At 45.5% G+C, this 18026-nt stretch overlaps 3 protein-coding genes across 4 annotated transcripts; 2 read left to right on the top strand and 1 right to left on the bottom strand.

Moving 5' to 3' along the window:
- Positions 1-42: 42 nt before the first annotated feature.
- Positions 43-5889, top strand: LOC133924843 (PH, RCC1 and FYVE domains-containing protein 1-like). The gene is made up of 9 exons (XM_062370569.1): positions 43-404; positions 716-802; positions 1633-1722; positions 1816-1902; positions 1996-2190; positions 2665-4695; positions 4781-4927; positions 5092-5507; positions 5595-5889. The coding sequence occupies exons 1-9, from the start codon at positions 357-359 to the stop codon at positions 5698-5700; spliced, it is 3207 nt and encodes a 1068-aa protein (XP_062226553.1). The 5' UTR covers positions 43-356; the 3' UTR covers positions 5701-5889.
- Positions 5890-5999: 110 nt separating this feature from the next.
- On the top strand, positions 6000-7406 carry LOC133924845 (organelle RRM domain-containing protein 6, chloroplastic). Of its 2 annotated transcripts, none has more exons than XM_062370572.1 (4): positions 6000-6428; positions 6632-6700; positions 6793-6899; positions 7003-7406. In XM_062370572.1, the coding sequence occupies exons 1-4, from the start codon at positions 6227-6229 to the stop codon at positions 7057-7059; spliced, it is 435 nt and encodes a 144-aa protein (XP_062226556.1). In that variant the 5' UTR covers positions 6000-6226; the 3' UTR covers positions 7060-7406. The 2 variants fall into 2 exon arrangements, with proteins under 2 accessions (XP_062226556.1, XP_062226557.1); XM_062370573.1 differs by having other exon boundaries at positions 6632-6685.
- Positions 7407-10238: 2832 nt separating this feature from the next.
- On the bottom strand, positions 10239-13198 carry LOC133924844 (uncharacterized). The gene is made up of 6 exons (XM_062370570.1): positions 12717-13198; positions 12382-12510; positions 12150-12261; positions 11962-12023; positions 11452-11808; positions 10239-11209 (listed from the first exon to the last, which is right to left on the bottom strand). The coding sequence occupies exons 1-6, from the start codon at positions 12729-12731 to the stop codon at positions 10514-10516; spliced, it is 1371 nt and encodes a 456-aa protein (XP_062226554.1). The 5' UTR covers positions 12732-13198; the 3' UTR covers positions 10239-10513.
- Between the last annotated feature and the right edge of the window lie 4828 nt (positions 13199-18026).

Genomic DNA, 18026 nt, shown 5'->3' on the forward strand with positions numbered 1-18026 from the left:
TCCTACGTTACCCATAGGTTTTTTCGTTCAATTTCGCATTGATCAGGGCGGCCTTTCCCAGGTGAAAGAGAGGGGCGGCCGGCGCCTCCTCGCCGCCCCTGTTCCCTCTTTAAGCGAGCACAGGTGACACGGCCACCTGTTTGCTTTTCCAGCTCTCTGAGCTTCTGCAGCGCACCTGCAAGGGACACCTCCCTCCTTTTTCTTTCTTCCTTTTCTTTCAGTCGCTTCACTCCATCTTCGGCTTTGTGGCGCCTCTGAAACAAGAGGAGGAGGGTTCAAGCTAATCCAAGGAGTTGGAGCCATCTGCTTGTTTGCCCTGAACCTCTCTCTCTCTCTCTCTCTCTCCCTCTCCTGCGATGGCTGGGAGCTTTGATGGGAGGATGCCAACTAGAGGCGTTGAGCAGGTGAGTAAGTATCTCATTTTCCTCTAACCCATTTCTAGCCTACTGAGAGTATCTTTGATGCCCATTTCTTGGATTTCACAGTCCCTTCCAGTTGAATGGAACGAGAAGCCATGAAATACTTTATCATTTTTGGACTTTTCATCACTGCATTTTTGGGGGAAATGAAATGCACCAACTAGTGTCTTCAGTTCTTCTAGTACATGAACGGATTTTTTTTGTGGGACTGTGGGAGAATCGAAATGCACCATTAGGTGGGGTAAGCCCAGAACCTTACACAGACTGTCGTCTGACTGCTTCACTGCTTTATTCAGGCCATTGTTGCTATGAAGAAGGGCGCACATCTCCTGAAATGTGGCAAGAGAGGGAAGCCCAAATTCTGCGCTTTCAGGCTATCTTCTGTGAGTAATTCTGGTATCTGTAGATACGCCCTTGTTATTCAATGATTCTTTTTTTATTTTCTATTATTGCTCATGATTCCTGGTAGTTTATAAAGGCGAGCCTTTATACCAGGGGATAGTAAATCTGCAGCTATGGGGGACCTCATGACGGCTAGAAAAGCCTGTATCCATATTTTTACTGCGTGTATTCATCTAAAATTGTTTGAAGTACATAATTTTTTGTCATGCACTTTTAGAGAATTGCACAGAGAGAGTTGCATGGGGTTTACATCGACGGGGCAATGATTGGCATATTATTCTGAACCAATTAGTTACTGCAGATTCTTTAAGACTTGTGCAGTTCGATTTTCAAATGCCACAGAACTGCAAAGAGCCATGTTTGTATTATATAGTTCTATAATAGAGTTCAAGCATTTGAGAGTTACTACCACAATTACGAAATAGCTGTCATTGTAGAGCAACCAAACTTTTAAACTGTGACCACTACTAGTCATATAAGTATTTAGGTTTGTCACATGAAAAGATATTAACATATTGGTGGTCAAAAGTGCCTCCAAATATTTAATTTATAATTTTACTAAGATATAATTAGGGAAACTACTGGTCAAATGCGTATAGTGGTGACTGTGTTTACATCCAAAATGGAACCTATTTTGGAGCGGATGTAGTTATAAATTTTGGTCCAATAGAACTATGAGGTATTGGTCTTAATCTGCCAGTTATTGTAATTTCTAATTGGAAAATTAGCAGCTTATTATGTTATATTCATGTACTTGTATGAAATCCACCTTTTTGGTCATTGAAAAGTACTTTTTGTCTTCTCTTTTCAGGATGAGAAAACATTATTATGGTACTCAAAAGGGAGGGAAAAACACCTTAGCTTAAGCTCTGTTCCAGCTGTGGTTCTTGGACAGAAGACCGTATGCAATTCCTTTTGTCCTGAAAAAAGAATCGTAGTGTTCGTTAATTCCTCGCATAGCACAACTATTTCTAAGGATTTCAGAATTTTGCAGATAAACTTTCTGCGCCAGCGTTGTCAAGAGAAGGAATCTCAATCCTTGTCAATTATATACAAAAATGGAGAGCGCTCACTTGACTTGGTATTTGCATTGCTAATTCATAAATCAGTTCACTTTGTAAGCAGTGCATATTTTTCCTTACTGGCACTGTATCTTTCGAAAACTATGACCCAGATCTGCAGCGACAGAGATCAAGCTGAATATTGGTACCTTGGCTTGAGGGCCTTAATATCAGATCCTTGTAGTCCATGTTCATCGATCGGTTCAAGGAGCAGTAGACATATAAGCAGTTGCACAAGTACTCCCCGCAACTATATTCAGCGAATGAGTAGGCTACCAACTGTGCATGGTACACCCAGGCACATACAGGTTAGTTCCAAAAGTTACATCATGATATCTAAATGGCAACAAGACAAATAGCTTTGGCAACTGCTTTGGCATTTTTCTTCGAAACTTCATATAGCAAAGTTCATTGTTGTTTGGGAAGGAGCTTCATGTGGCAAACTATAGGGTATTTGGTTATCTGAATTTTTGATTCATGAGATCAACTGACAAACACTACATTCATAGGTTGTACCAACTTATATCAATTTCAACAAACCACCAACTTATAAGTTATAGCTGCAAGGGGTATTAAATGAGATCCACGTTGAAATAATTTGACTTACATTTGAACCTTTTCTCTTTGAAAAAAAATAACGAGGAGTGTTGTTTTAACCTTATTCATGTGTTTAAGTAGGCATGCCTTATTGATATGCTTTTTGTATCTAGACACTGGGTGCTCTCAGTAAACTCAATCTTATTTTTGGGGCTAACAATTTCTCTAATGCATTTCATGTTAAGGTGCATCCGTCACACAGGAGTCCTAAGAAGACACAGGGAAATATTTTTGGTGGTAATGATTGTTCAGAACCATTATTTTACCCAAGACAGCGAACATTCTCTGACATAGATACCTACCTGAAAAAGCTTACACGCAAGATTTCAAACCCAGAAATACATGGTCTGAAGGATATCATAGTTGCTAACAAAGAAAAGGCACAGAAAATTACTCAAACACCTAGACTGAAAACCTTTGAAGGACCCCGTGCAGCATGTAGATTAGATTCTTTGAAGGATGTTTTTTTCTGGGGTGATGTTCTTGGAAGTATGTTAGACTGTGACAGTATCTCAAAAGCCCTTCCAAGTTTAGTGGACTCAACCAATATGCTTGATGTACAAAGCATTGCTTGCGGGGAGAAACATGCGGCAATAATCACTAAGCAAGGGGAGGTCTACTCCTGGGGCAATGAGAGCAGTGGTAGAATTGGCTATCAGGTAAATTTCAGTGTTTCCCAACCCAAAATTGTTGAGTCTCTTGCCTCTTTACATGTGAAGGCTGTGGCATATGGAGCAAAGCATACTTGTGCGGTCACGGTTTCTGGTGAACTTTTTGAATGGGGTGAAGGAGCTCATATGGGTTTGTTGAATGACTGCCATGGAAGGAACCAATGGTTTCCACATAAATTGTCCAGTCCAATGGATGGCATATCTGTTGTGAAGATTGCTTGCGGTCCATGGCACACGGCTATCATAACATCGTCGGATCAGCTATACACATATGGGGATGGAACATTTGGTGTTCTTGGTCATGGAGATACACAAGGAATTGCTCGGCCAAAAGAAGTAGAGTTCTTGAAAGGGTCAAGAGTAAAATGTGTGGCATGTGGGCCATGGCACACAGCTGCCATTGTGGAAGTAATCAGCAGTTTAAAGAGCGATACTCCAAGCAGCAAGCTGTTCACCTGGGGCGATGCAGATCGGGGGAAGCTAGGCCATGCTGACAAAAAGATGAAGCTTACACCAACAGTCGTTGATTCACTTGCTGACTACGATTTTATTCAAGTGTCCTGCGGGATGGCACTCACTGTTGTGCTTACTGTTACTGGTATAGTCTTTACTATTGGCAGTTCCATGCATGGGCAATTAGGGAACCCCCAAGCAGATGGTAAATCTATTTGTACTGTTGAAGGACCACTTAAGACCGAGTTTGTGAGACAGATATCATCAGGTTCTTCCCACGTAGCCGTTCTGACTACAAATGGGAAAGTGTTTACATGGGGTAAAGGCAAGGAGGGACAACTTGGTTTAGGTGACTACATTAACAGGAACTCTCCAACTTTAGTAGAGGCATTGGAAGGTAGGCATGTGGAAAGCATATCTTGTGGTTACAATTACACTGCCGCAATCTGTCTGCATAAGGCAATCTCAAGAAAGGACCTCTCTGCTTGCAGCAGTTGCAAAATGGCTTTTGGTTTTACTAGAAAGAAGCACAACTGTTACCACTGTGGTTCTATGTTCTGCAATTCCTGCAGTAGTAACAAGGTTGCCAAGGCAGCGCTTGCACCAGACAAGAGCAGAAGGTATCGTGTATGTGATGTGTGCTTTGGTCAGCTACAGAAAGTTGTGGATTGTAGTAAGGTAAAGTCAGAACTAAAGAACAGCAAAGGGGATGTGTTTAAAACAGAAATTATAAGGGCATACACACCTAAGTTGTCGCGTATATTCAAGGATGCAAACTTACCTGTAGAAAAGATGGATTTAGTACAGGGTCGCAATCAAAGGAATGAGGACTCTGCCACTCCAATCCAAGTAAAATCTCGGAGATGGGGGCAAGTTGAGTGCGCTGCTCAATTTGTATCTGCACAAGACAGTTTTCGATATCAACCTATATCAAAGAATCATATGTGTGGTAGCTCTGTTTCCAAGAGAATGCATGACCCCGTAGTGCTGAAGTCTGGCAGCAATTTGCAAGAGCCTACCGATGGTCCGAGGAAAGAGTTGAACAGCACAGAAACCTTACTCACAGAGGAAGTAAAGCAGCTTCGTTCACAGGTAATTCACAAATAACTGATAAGCAAATCATATATTTTCCCTTTGAGAACCGTACAAGACGATACTCTTGCTGCTGTTTAAACAGGTGACACTTCTTGCGGAGCATTGCCAGCAAAAAAGCCTTCTGGTTCAACTGCACAAACAAAAACTTGATGAGACATGGCTAATTGTTAGGGATGAGGCTGCGAAGTGCAAAGCCGCCAAAGATGTCATAAAGGTTCTAACGGATCAGGTATGAGCTCAGCATATAATCTCATTCTAGAGTATTTGTTAACACATCAATTTCAGTAACAAAGAAATAGTAATTCATCACCTTGCCTTCATTGGGAGTATCCTGATGATTTATTCAGAACAGATGGGAAAATATGACATGTTTGTCCTTTGTAAATTGTGTAGTGCAAGTGCAACGCCTTGTCAGAGAAACTTTCGGTTTGTCAGCAACTAGAGAACTCCAAGATCACACCTGATAGCAGCCGAGGACCACCAGTGACAGCGGATTTGCAACATTATCCCAGCAAAAAGCTTGCCCCAGGCAAATCCAGTCAACTCAACAGCATCCAAAATCACCTGAGTAGCAACCAAAGAGATGAGGAATTTACACCATCAACAAATTCTGACGTGCCATTAGACGTATCATACAGTCATCAGAACGGCGCGAGAACATTTGACAGTGATGGTTATGTCGCGGAAGCGGGTGCCCTTGTTGCTCCAGTCGTGTCCAATGGTGTGATTGAGCAAATCGAGCGTGGAGTATATGTTACGTTTGCTGTATCTCCTAGCGGAAGGAAAGACATAAGACGAGTAAGATTCAGGTGAATATATCCTAGAGGTCCTACTGGTGCTTGTTACTGATTATATTACATTTGCAGTAACCTAACTAGGTGTTGTTGGTTGTGCAGTCGGAAGCATTTTGGCGAGAAGGAAGCTCAGCACTGGTGGGAAGAGAACAAAAGCAGGGTAATGCAAAGTACAGGACTGGACAACTGCAACATCGCTTCCTCTTGAACCACATGGAATTGTGACACCTGACCTGCAGCAGGAGTTACACTAGCAAGAGTGTGTACACAGAAGATGAAAAGCAGACTAGATCGCTGATCATACCTTGCTTATTTATGATGGTCAGTTCAACTTACTCTAGATGAATGTACAGATAGGTTTGAGGCAGATGGGGGCTGGGTCTCTCTTCCCCCGTTCCCTGTTCCTGGTTCAAGTGCCGTTGATCAGTCCTGATATGTTATTTTTCGTTCCCCTCCAAAATTACTAAATTTTACGAAATTTCACCGAAGTTTTAATCCATGCTTATGAATTACCTGTAGAAAGTAGAATTTTGTCCGGTATCAGCTGTGTCTCCCTTGAAGGGAATTAAAGCTGTAACCTTTGACGTAGCAATGGAACTTTCAGAGATAAGGATATGAGAGTTGTCAGGGTTTCTATTATGACGAAGAAAACATCCAACCCATAACAATTGAAGCCCTCTGCTCCAACAGGCAGGCAAAGGAAGGCTATCCTTTCGAGTCTCCCACCACCGGCAATGGCGAGCGCTTACGCCCCCGCCGTCGCTGCTCCCAGAAGCATCGGCAACGCTATCGCGGCCTACCCCTCCCCCTCGTGCACGCTTCGGCCGGCCGCCGCCTCCAGCGGGGTCCGCAACCGGCAGCGTCTACCCACCGCCACCGCCTGTGTTCAGCCGCCGAGTGCCTCCCACGGCGCCGTCACTAGGCTGTACGTCAGCGGTAGGTACCTAATCTCATCGCACTGGCTCCTGGATTTCGCACTCCAATGTCGTGATTAGGGCTTCGATTTCGGAAGGAAATTCGGATTCTCCACGGCAACACGACGCAAACAAGATAAAATGAGAAAACCTCCGTGCTCTTAAGCACAAATCGTAAAGCACTATCTCCATTTCTTCCTCCTGAGACTTCCCTTCCTCGAGCAGGTCTCTCGTTCCGTACAACCGAAGAGAGCCTCCGGGACGCGTTCGAGAAGTTCGGTGAGCTCACGGAAGGTGATAATCCGAGAGGGTAATGTGATGAGGAATTTTTGCTTTTTTTTTTTGCTTCAGGATTTTTCAGATTTGGTTCGTGTGTGCTGCTGCAGTTAACCTTGTGATGGATAGAGTGGCGAAGCGGCCGAGAGGTTTCGCGTTCCTGTCTTACGCCGACGAGCTGGAAGCCAAGGACGCCATGGAAGGAATGCATGGGAAGGTAAAACGATGTTCAAATGCTTATGCCATTAGTGGATGTTTTGTTCTGTTTTGGTCCAGTGGCTTGTAGCTATGACATTGCGAATTCTCTGTTTATTTTTCAGTTCCTGGATGGCAGAGTAATCTTTGTCGAGGTTGCGAACCGAAGGTCTGGGTTCTGAACTCTGAAGCATCGTTCCCAGGTGCCAAGTGAAGTTCTAGACTACGCTGTTTTACTTTGGTCTGGAACTCTGAATGAAGTGTCATCCTCAACCATTTTCATTCACACTTGAAAGCAAACCTGCCAAGTTATTGGTAGACCAGTGTGCGCAAATTCAACTCGCTGCAGATTTATGTAGCACGACAAGTGTGATTTTTAGGACCATGACCAATGTTCAGAAACTTTGTTGTTGATTCCAGCCAAGTTGTGTTAGGCAAGATAGAGTCCTGGGTCCTGGGGTATAAATTCTACCTTTTGCATTCGTGTGAAGTTCATATATCAAGAGAATAGCCGAAGAAACCTTCGCAACATCACATTGTTTAGCTGTCATGCCATTGTTATTTTACAAATAGCATTCATAATGTACATACGTACAATACATACAGTCTCCTGTGCAGGTAAGAGAAAAAACACCAGTCCACTAGGCCTAGGGTTCCCTAGCCGCCGCTGGCAGCCGCCGCCCCTTCTGAAGCGCCGTTTCTCGCCATTTCCTCTGTCGCCACTAGGCCTCCCTCCGCTCTACGCGCCACGGGTTGACGTTGCCTGGAGCTTGAAGCCACCCCTGTGACCAACGGATAGGGCCCGCTGCAAGCCCCTGACGCATCCGGCCCCTGGCCCCCTCCGCCTTGCAACTGCCAGGTCTAGGGCGCCACCACCGGCCTCTCCACCCTGACGTCGCCAGGTCCAGAGGTCGTGACAGATCCCTCTGTGCTGACGCCAGATCCAGGACACAACCATCGGCCCCCTTTGCTAAGACACGATGCCACCTTGACCGCTGCCACGAGTCCGAGGACTGACACCGACATGTGGTTGGAAATACAGAGCCCGACGTCAAGGAACAGAGCCTGCTGGGAGAGGCGATTTGCAGGCATGGGGAAAGGGATCGATCGATCTACTAGTTACCAACGTTGCATTCACTGCTTGGATTGAGCTGTTGGGGCCTACATCCCGTCGCCGCCGAAGGTGCCGTCACCTTCTCACATCGTCCCACCTCGAGCTGCCGCCGTCGTTGTCCTCGACGATGCTGAAGGCTGCATGGTGCACAGGGCAGCCCGAGGCTTGCACGGCCACCATGCGGCTCTTGTGCTCTCGTGTCTCGGCCTGATGTCGCCCGCCGCCACCCGAGGTCGCCTGTCGCCCCATCGTAGCCTCTAGCTGTCGCCGTCCGGGATCCGTGCCGTCCCAAGTCGTCAACCACTGCACGATTCGTGCAGACTGCTGCCATCGGCGGTACCTCCACCCTCGACGTTGTCTCCCTCACCGTCACCACCAATGCCGCCACCTCCACCTGCACCGGCTTCACCCACCAACTCCGTCGAGGCACCATGGTGTTGGTGAGCTCAAAGGGTCACCCTAGACAGGATCCTCCTCTGTGCCACGTCGAGCTGTCGCTCACAGTTCATTCACAGTGCAGTCTTGCCTTTAAAAGGTGGGCTCGTGGCAGATGTTACCGCTGCCTTGCGCGAGACCACCAAGTCGGTTCTTGCCGAGATGTCTTCCATTGCATCCGCTGTTGGTGCCTTAGGCATCAGGAGCGGCAATGTCGCTTTCAATCTGTTACTCCTTTTGGCCCACACACTCCCCATCCGCCAAATCTCGCCGATCGCCGCCAGTTCAGAGTTGGGCGGAGACTGTGGCTTCGACTTCGCAGTGTGGATGTTGCGCTCCATCACCGTTGCCGGTTTCACCCTGTCCCTTTGCTTGGCATGGAAAGGACGACGACTCCGTCTACCGTGATAAGGGGAGTGATAGTTGTGGATGTTGCTGCCACGCCCCTTAGGGCTCGGCCGCACTGGACCTTCAGTCTATGCTTGAGCCTCTAGTGCAGTCACTACGCTTCGAGCTCCGACAGCTGATTGCAGCCTGCTTGGAGGGAGAGTTGGGTCCTCTCAGGGATGAGGTTTCTACCATCAAGCTGTGGCTAACGCGTGTGACCAACCAACTGGAGCGCGTGGAGCCGCCTAACGAGGACCCCTTTGATACCGATATGGTTGGCCTCTTTGGTCCTTGCTCCCCGGTTCGACACTCTCCAACCTCATCGTTCCTTTCTTCGCTCGTGGTTATTTGTACGCCTCCTAGAGACTCCTTGCTCGCAAACGTTGCGGCCTTGGACGACAAGGTGAATAAGGCATTGTCCACCTTCGCTTCGCAGAAGCACCAGGAGTCGCCCATGCATCAATCGTTGAAGTTCTAGGATCTGTCCACGAAGCAAACGATGCTCCAAGTTGCTATCCATGCTGTCCCTTTGGACACTATTGCAGAGGACGTTACCCAATCAGCTACTAAGGAGCGGTTGGGGTCCATGGCCAGCCCTAAGCTCATGTTGCCAAGGCGAAGATGGGTCAACCACAACACCTGTGGCCACAACCCATCCGGATTGTGAGCAGCACACGAAAGCTCCATTCCTCCTTGCACTTGAGCCAAAGTTCCTTAAGTACAACTTTGACTACTCGGGAATTGACTTTCAACGGTTGGAGGTGGCGTCCCCCATTTATGAGCAATTGCTTGAAGCTTACCTCCCCTTATTAGCAACCGTCCCCACCATGTTTAAGCCGGAGACCCTGGAACACATCTTGGGCTCTCCTGTTACGCCTTTTCTAGTCTCCATTGATGTTCCTGAGCGTTTGTCTCTTGTGAGGGTCGAGGATCATACTTGTGCTCTATCACGACCTGCACCGCTGAAGGTGATACTTCCAAGACGCAGGAGATCTTATGATGGGTCAAAGGTCTGTCGAAGTGCTCGCCTTGCATTGAAGTACCTAGCTGTTTTTGATGGATCACCTTCCCCACCACCGTTTATACTCTTGCAGATCATTACGGTTATCGGTCTTTAAGGTTACGTGTAATCACTTTGAGTCGTTGGATCTTAGGAGTCTCTCTGGAGCGGTGTTGTTATGATTCTCCTCTCTATTGGCTCTTGTAGTTACTTTTTTCCTGTTGTTTGTTGTTGCGATGTTCTAGACCTATCTCTTTAGCTAGGTTCTTAGCTTGCTCTGTTGTATATTTTTTCTCGGTTTTCCTTTAACTAACCGAACACTTCAGCCTATTAGCCCATTAAGCTTTCTTCTTGTTAAGATAAGAGGCGGCTCTCCTGATGGTTCAGTTTTGAAAAAAAATTACTGTCTCCTACTGCAAATATAATACTGCTGCATGACAACCATTGATCTCTGAAACCTCCAACACTACAACGGTGGAGGAAAATTACAAACAAGCAAAGAAGAAAATGGAAACATCAGTCGTGAACTATACATGGGCAGACAGGAACCACAGCTGACTGTCCATTTGTGGAAGACTGCTTCAGCGGTTTCAATCTGCCTCTCGTAAGTAATAGCAGAACGTTCTTCCTGCAAAACATCAGTACTAGTGACTTGTATACTACATCAGCAAAACATCCAGAGTAGCAGCGAGGAACAAAATTACAAGCACAGCCTTGTCATCTCTCCATCTTCATCCTCGTCATGCGCCTGTGACCGCAGCATCTTGCTTTCAGCTGCGCACTTCTTGTATGGCACAAAACCTCCAAGGCGAACTGGAGCTGAGCTGACACATTTTCTTGAACCATGAACATGTATCACTTCGTCTTCGTTGTTGTTTACTTGTGTAGATTCTATAGAATCTGAATTCTGAGTTGTTTCAGGCACGCTGCTGGAGGTTGTGATCGACTCCATCCAAGATCCTTCCTCCCTCATGAATTTGGAGTCTGCAGCTTGATATGGTCGGTGGTTTTGCTGCTTATTTGAGGCAACTGCCTGTGGGTTCAACACTGTGCAAGATATGGTTCCATTATCGTAGCTGAAAAATTGGCAAGCAGAATGCACAGATAAAACCTCCCCTTGAGGAAGATAGTACATAAACTGCTGTGCACCGGTCAGCCACGGGCTCCATGTGCTTGCTTCTGCTGCACCATAGGAAGGGAAATTCCCACTTCCACTAGTTGGTGTCTCAGCTGAAGCATCCAGTTCCATGTCTACCTCATTTTGTAGGCTCCCAGTATTGGAGTTTGGCTGCCGATGCAAATCATTCACCACAACTCTCTTGCCGAAGAGCCTAAGGACTGGACCTTCAGGTATTACACACGCCACATCCTTGGAAACAGTATTGCCGTTGCCATCCTGAATCATATGTAAGGTATCCGTCAGAATCAGAATTTAGATGTTACTATGCCATTAAATGATGTTTGCAAACGATGCATCAGTGTCACGTAGCCAAATTTCAGTTCCAAGTTACCCAAAATTCCAAGGAATTACTAGTGTGTTGATATGGTGAAGGTCGGTTACTTGGATACCTTGTATTCCTGCAAGCTAAAAGGACATATGCTTTGCAAAGGATCTTATTATGTCTGCTAAGAATATACCTTGGAAGGTGGCACTTGTGCAGCTACCTCGACAGCTGCTATTCTTGGTGTGGGGCATCTTTCCTCCATGTCAACTGACAAGGCCGGCGATCCGCTGCTGTCACTGGCCAAGGTATCTGACCCTATCTGTGATGTGGTTAACACAGATTTTGGCGACCCATTCTCCTGCTCACATAGGGACTGTATCTGCAGCTGAGGCTTCTCAAGCTGTTTGAGTGCAGAGACATCCTTGCCGGGTGAGCTACCTAGTTTGCGCGGGTACGGGTGTGCCGGCTTCCTCTTTGGCCGCGGCGGAGGAATCTGAATTTGTGGTGCAGCAGCTATGCAGTTGTCATCACCAGAGGATTGTCGAATGACCTGCAGAGCGCAACACAAAAGGAAATCAGAAACACGGATTGGATAACACCTGCTGTCCATGATTGAGCGACTTACACCGGCTTGCAAGCAACACAATCCATGGAATTTTCAAGTCAGATGGGATGTTTTGTACACGAGGAAAGGCAATGAGACCTTGGAGAAGAATTTCTGAGCATGGCTCCTGATTTGCACGGTAGTCTTGCTGCCTATGTGCTCTGCAATTTTTACCAGTTATCAGCTAAGGTCTGCTTACTATGATGCTGCACATGTGTTCGCAAAAGATACTGCACATGGCCATACACAAGCTGATGAACAGACAAGCATATTGCAGAGGCACGTACCTTGTATACGTGGCCAGGCGCGGCCATGGAGCTGCAGGGATTCTAAGAACAGCCTGTGCTCGTCCTCCGTCCATTTCTCCCTTTGCTTCGACATCGTGTAAGGCTTGCGCGCCTAAGCCAAGAGAGCGAACTTGATGTCAGGAAGGTCTTAAATTCACAGAATTTGCATTTTTGCAGTGGAACTGTATTTGCCTTGCAAGTGAGTTTCAGCTGCGGCAAAGGTGTACTGTACCTTAGGCTCTCGTTCTTCGGCTGGCAAATCCATAACACCGGAGTTCAGAGGATTCTTCAGATGATCCATGAAGTTCTCATGGACAACATGATCGGCAGCAGATCTTTGATCATATCTCGCCTTGATTTCCTTCAGAAAGAGAAAGGAAATTTGGTTGGGCACAGCTTCAGAAAAACAAATGATCTTTTTCTCAAAAAATATCAAGCATCTTTTTGGTGAAAGAAAAAGGTGATTATGCATCTTCCATGAAAGAAAGAGTTGCAAGAACATGTCTTACTCCAAACTCCACGAAATGATCCAGAATCATCACAGCTGAAGAAAGAAACACTAATTACCTGAAAACGAGCCATCTCCAGATTTCTGAATCAGCACAGCCAAATCTCCACAGAAACCGAGCTACAGCTCAGCTCACTGGCTCCTCGCCAACTGAGCAACAACAGAAGGCGAACAAGCTCCAAAACCCAACGATGAGTCGACGACCTGGTAATCTTCCCAAGAACAAGAACTGCTTGCCGCGCAGGAGGCGGAGGCAGGGGACGAGAAAAGAAGAGAGGAGGCAAGAAATGCGGCGCGCGTACGACCAGAAGGCAAGAGGGGCGGAAAGAAAAAGGGCAGAGGCCAGGGCGCCACGTCGGACTGGGATATTTTTCCTCGCCCCTTTTCCGTGCGCGCTTTTCCGTCCCGTCGCCGAATAATCCAGCGGAGCGGAGAATTCCCGGGCGCCGCTCGATTCTTGTGGCCGTGGCTGCTTCACGGGTGCGCTTTCAGCTTCAGCTACAGCTACGAGTCCGTCCGGCGCAGCGTTCGGCTTTGGCGGCAGCAATCCACAGCGCAATTATGCGAGCTGGGTGCGAGTAAAACTATGCGCTGTCCAGTCCTGGGGTTGCACGGCACGGAGGCGTGTTCGTTCCTATCCATCCGGCTCCCTCCTTCGCCTTTGGCCCTGTGGTGCTTTCTGATGTGTCAAGATATTGTTAGGCTATTTGCTCGATGGAAAGCTCAGGGAAAAGCGGAAGCCGAACTCCTCCAGAGATCTCAGCAAATTTTGCTTCAAATATCACGCGTACTAGGTTAGTTCTCTTAAGGAACGAAGTACAAAAGCAAGATATATACTCCTGCTAAAATATCTTGGAGCTTGACTTTGCACTCTCCTGCTAAAATATCTTGACAAATATCTTGCGTTTTGGATCTCCTGCGAAATATTATTCTATTCACTCCCTCCACCGAAAGCAAGTTTTATATGACTATTTCTATAGAAAATTTCGTGAGACTCTATCCATATTATATATCTCGTGATCTAATAACTGTATAAAAAGAAGAGAGGAAACGTACATATATCATTACACAGTAGAGTATTTTTATAAGATAGAGTTCTATAAAATTTGAAAGATAATTTAACGGCTAGATTAAAAATAAAAAAGAAAGTATGCATATATCATTATATATGAAAAAGTTTTTATAAGATAAAATTCTATAAAATTTATTTTACTAGAAAATACGTCATTGGTACTTTTTCCGCGAGGAAACGTAAGCTGCTTGGCTTATAGAACTCTATCTGAACTTTATCTTATAAAAAACGTAAGTTGGAGACGCCAGACGGACGCGACTGTCCCTGCTGCTCGGATGGATAGAAAAAGCGCAGAGTGCTGGAGCTTTTCCCTGGCCCACCGCTCACTCACTTTTTGACACGTTACACCCACGAGGCCGAGGCCCCACCCGACTAGATAGGCACAACGAGGAAGCCATCTTGAATTGCTCCTGAGGGCTGGAGCTTTCCCGTGGCCCACCGCTCATTCACTTTTTGACACGTTAGATCCACGAGACCAAGGCCCCGCCCGAATAGATAGGCACAACGAGCAAGCCATTATGTACTGCTGCTGCTGTCGAGAGGCACGACTGGGCGATCCGTGGCCACAAGCTCCATGGATTGGCGTTGCAACTCGAAGCCTTCTCGGCCACATGCTTTTGCCAATAAGGGTGACGTGGGTCCATCCTGTCAGGGACACGCCGCAGCAGTTGGCGCTTGGGTTTCCTGCAGAGGCAACAAGCAGGAGACGCGGCGCCCAGGGCCGGCCAGGAGGAGGTGACAAGAGGGGCAAGCAAATTATATAAGATTTGGTGGGAAAGATCTTATGAGATATTTTCGATTTAGTGATCTCTGCGTACGTGTTTTCTCGTGGCACAGGACACGTGTTGCTATCTGGTAGGGATCTATATGTAAGACCACATCTTATATAATTTACTTCTGGTAGGAGGGATGGTCACGCTGGGCTCTCGAAATGGCTTCCTCCCATATACATATAAATATGTATTTGTGATGTAACAAATATATATCACTTTAAATTCTAGTCAATTGATAATCACAATTACATAGTTATTCATGGATTTGGGTTTTAGCCAGCCAAAAAGAAATTGATGAAATAGTTATAATAAAAAAATTCTGCAAGCTAAGAGTGCTGACTTTATATATAGAAATATTAGAAAAAATTATTTAGGATGATCTTAGAAAGTATTTAAGGTTAGCGTTGTTTTTAGATATACATTAAGTGTTTATCAAAAATATTTTTTAAATACATCAAATATTTTATTTATAATTTATATAATGATTATTTTTTTAATATTTCGATTCGATTGGACCCTATTTTTAATTTTGTTTCGGATCACCAAAATCTCTAGGCCGGCCTGGTGGTGCCGCCGCCCAGGCAGAGCAGAGGGTCACGGTGGCCCGTGTCCAGGTGCTACTCGTTGGTGTCACAGTGTCACCGTTGCCTTCACTTGGCATTGGAAGTGTCACGTGCTCGTGGCAGCGAAACACAAGTCAGATCTGGCGGAAAATTTTGGACCAGGCGGGCCTAGGCGTGCGTGTCGATAGGTGGATATTTCACTTTGATCCGGTACAAATGTGGCGTACCGTATGTTCAGAATTCAGCCATCCTCCTGTTCTTGAACGGAACAGCGTCTCTGGTCTCCTCCTTACAGTGGGTGCAGTAAAGAGCTGGCTCAGAAAAATTGCTAAAATGGGTGCTCACTTTATCAATGATACACTTGTGTACTGAACTCATTAGGTGAGACTATCTTCAATTATATTCTTTTCATTTTATTTTATTTTATTTTTATTCTCTTTCTCGTTTTTATTTTTTTTATTTTTTAATGGAATCGTCAAGTGAAAGGAGAATTTTATTCTAAAAGAAATAATCTTAAAAATATCTTTACGACGAAAACCGTTAAAACGCTGAGAAGATCGAAAATACATTCACAACAATAATCTAAGCCTGAAAGAAAAGTCCTTGGCCATGGTATTAGGGACTGCAAGAGCACGAAGAAAAACCAAGCAAATAAGTTTGGGTGGTACGATTGCTTTTGTCAGTCAGGTGCCATTCCCCTCTAAGTAATATTGCAATTTGCAATTGCAATGTTTACGACCGGATAATTGGTGAGGACGTCACTCATCTGACGCGGCTCATTACTCCAATAATTTAGAAATATACTAGTCTACCTTATGGTTTCAAATGGAGACTTTCGGTTATGATTGGACACAAGAGCTCTGGCGGTTATCCTTCGCTTTTTTTCTGGCAACCTTAGCACAGGGTTGCTCGACGCTGCAATGTAAAAAACTGGTTTGTGCAGCTCGGCACAGCACACAAAGCAATTCCTTATTCCTTTGGATAGAGAGTGCTTAACAACTAGGAGTATCGAGCATGCACTTGCAATGCACACACGCCTCAGCCGGCGTCAGACCTGCACGGCCCCGCGATTTGGGTGGAGTGTGTGACGGAGAGGAGGCTCGTTGCTTTGAAGCAAAAGGGTTACTCAGCTGCAGACTGCACCCTGCATTTGCAACGTAAACCAGCGCATGGATCGCACTGGAATTGAGATTTCGTTGGCTTGGGGCTAGCGAACACATGTGGTTGGGGCAGGGGAGACGCATTAGCTTAGCTCGGTGGCTTTTGAGTAAAGCTTGGAAGACGAGACACAACCTTTTGCTCGGTGTTATTCCTGACAATGAGGCTGACCGTGAGAGTGCTTCTCTGCCAGTCGTTAAACGTCACCGGAGGCCTGAGCAACAGGGTAGAACACACACTACCGTAGCTCATTTAACGGGCGAGAACAAGAACTCGCCCCGTTAAACAGGTGAGAATTTGTGAGTCTTAACACTCAGTGTATTAAATAATTGAAGAGAGAAATATTTCGTATGTTTAGTGGATGAAAACGAGATCTTGTCCGTTCAGCGAGTGAGATCTAGTTCTCACCCACTAAATGGACGAGATATTCATCTCTCCAATTATTTAATACACCGAGCATCGAAATCCATACGTTTTTGCCGGTCGACGAAAGACAATAAACTATGCATACAATTTTTTTAAACAAGCATGCATTCTATATATTCGTAGAGTACCAATAGCCATCCATCGTTGAGTTGGACCGAACATTTTTTTGACCCGCGATGGGCTGAACCTTAGGAACAACATTCAGAGTATTCTTTAGGAATAAATCTATCTTTGCCTCCTCTTGACTCTTGCCAGATTCTGATCTTTCTCCCTCAACCGCAAAGTCAGATTTTGTTTCTCCTTCAATTATCCAAATCAGATATTTTTCCACTTCGCTTGGTTTTGACCTCAGTTTTATATGAGTGAATTGACTTAAAAACGTAACATATTATTATTTCTATGAGTAATTTCTTAATGTTCGCACCCTAGTCCAAGTTAGATACAAACCTGAAATCGAATAGAGGTCAAGAACAATTTATTACTGGAAGTGTATCTAGGTCTCTTGTGAGTTTTGGATAATTGATGATAAATAATTAAGGGACTAATAATTTTATTAAGTGTATGAATATGTTTTAGTCCCGTTGAAAAAGGATAAAAAATGTCCATGCCCCTCAGAAAGAAAGAAGAAGTGACATGAAGAGACTCTTAGATTCCAACTGCTTTTTAATTTGAATTTTGAGTCTTAGGAATGTTGTACTATTAAGAGGAATATTTTTTGTAGTTTTGGTAGTGTCTCAGTGCTCAAAGTATTTTATAAAAACCAATTTTTGAGAGACACCATCACTCACGAACACCGAGATCAAATGACAGTTTTGTCTAGTTCCGGAGTCTCTGGGTTGGTCCGAAAACTCCAGACTCTGTAGGTGTTCCGGAGTCTCCGAGTGAGACTCCAAGTAGAGCTATCAGTTAGGCTTTAATTATGTGCCCGGAGTCTTCAGGATGGCCCGGATACTCCAGACAGTGCAAATGTTCCGGAGACTCCGGGTGAGTCTCCGAGAAGAGTTCTCGGTTACGATTTAATTTTTAAAGCCCGGAGTCTCCGAGTTAGTTTGGATACTTCGGATGCTGTTAAGTTCCAGAGTCTCCGAGTGAGACTCTGAGATAGGCTCTCGGTTAGCTAAGGTTTTTACCCGGAGTCTCCGAGTTGGTCCGGAGTCTCCGATGTCTGATGCTTCCGGATCTTTCGGGCATCCTCCAAACTAGAGTTTTAGCCAGTTTTTCTCGAAGTATTACCCGGAGACTCCGGGTGAACCTGGATACTCTGGGTCAGTGTAACGACTAGTTCTGACAGGTTAGGTGTGCGGTTTTCTGTGCTACTCGAAGACTCTGAGTCTGCCTGAATTGCACAGTAACAACTAGTTTTTGGGGGGAAAATAT

This window comes from Phragmites australis, chromosome 7 (assembly GCF_958298935.1).
Source record: "Phragmites australis chromosome 7, lpPhrAust1.1, whole genome shotgun sequence".
In the NCBI taxonomy this organism is placed as follows: domain Eukaryota; kingdom Viridiplantae; phylum Streptophyta; class Magnoliopsida; order Poales; family Poaceae; genus Phragmites; species Phragmites australis.

Bases quoted from the DNA above. Each gene is read 5' to 3' on its own strand.
- LOC133924843 (XM_062370569.1), top strand. From the start codon at position 357: ATGGCTGGGAGCTTTGATGGGAGGATGCCAACTAGAGGCGTTGAGCAG. The intron at 803-1,632 runs GTGAGTAATTCT...TTCTCTTTTCAG, and splicing joins GCGCTTTCAGGCTATCTTCT to GATGAGAAAACATTATTATG. The intron at 4,928-5,091 runs GTATGAGCTCAG...TAAATTGTGTAG, and splicing joins TAAAGGTTCTAACGGATCAG to TGCAAGTGCAACGCCTTGTC.
- LOC133924845 (XM_062370572.1), top strand. From the start codon at position 6,227: ATGGCGAGCGCTTACGCCCCCGCCGTCGCTGCTCCCAGAAGCATCGGC. The intron at 6,429-6,631 runs GTAGGTACCTAA...TTCCTCGAGCAG, and splicing joins CACTAGGCTGTACGTCAGCG to GTCTCTCGTTCCGTACAACC. The intron at 6,701-6,792 runs GTGATAATCCGA...GTGCTGCTGCAG, and splicing joins GTTCGGTGAGCTCACGGAAG to TTAACCTTGTGATGGATAGA.
- LOC133924844 (XM_062370570.1), bottom strand. The intron at 11,809-11,961 runs GTCTCATTGCCT...TGCGCTCTGCAG, and splicing joins CTCAGAAATTCTTCTCCAAG to GTCATTCGACAATCCTCTGG. The intron at 11,210-11,451 runs GTATATTCTTAG...CATATGATTCAG, and splicing joins CACAAGTGCCACCTTCCAAG to GATGGCAACGGCAATACTGT.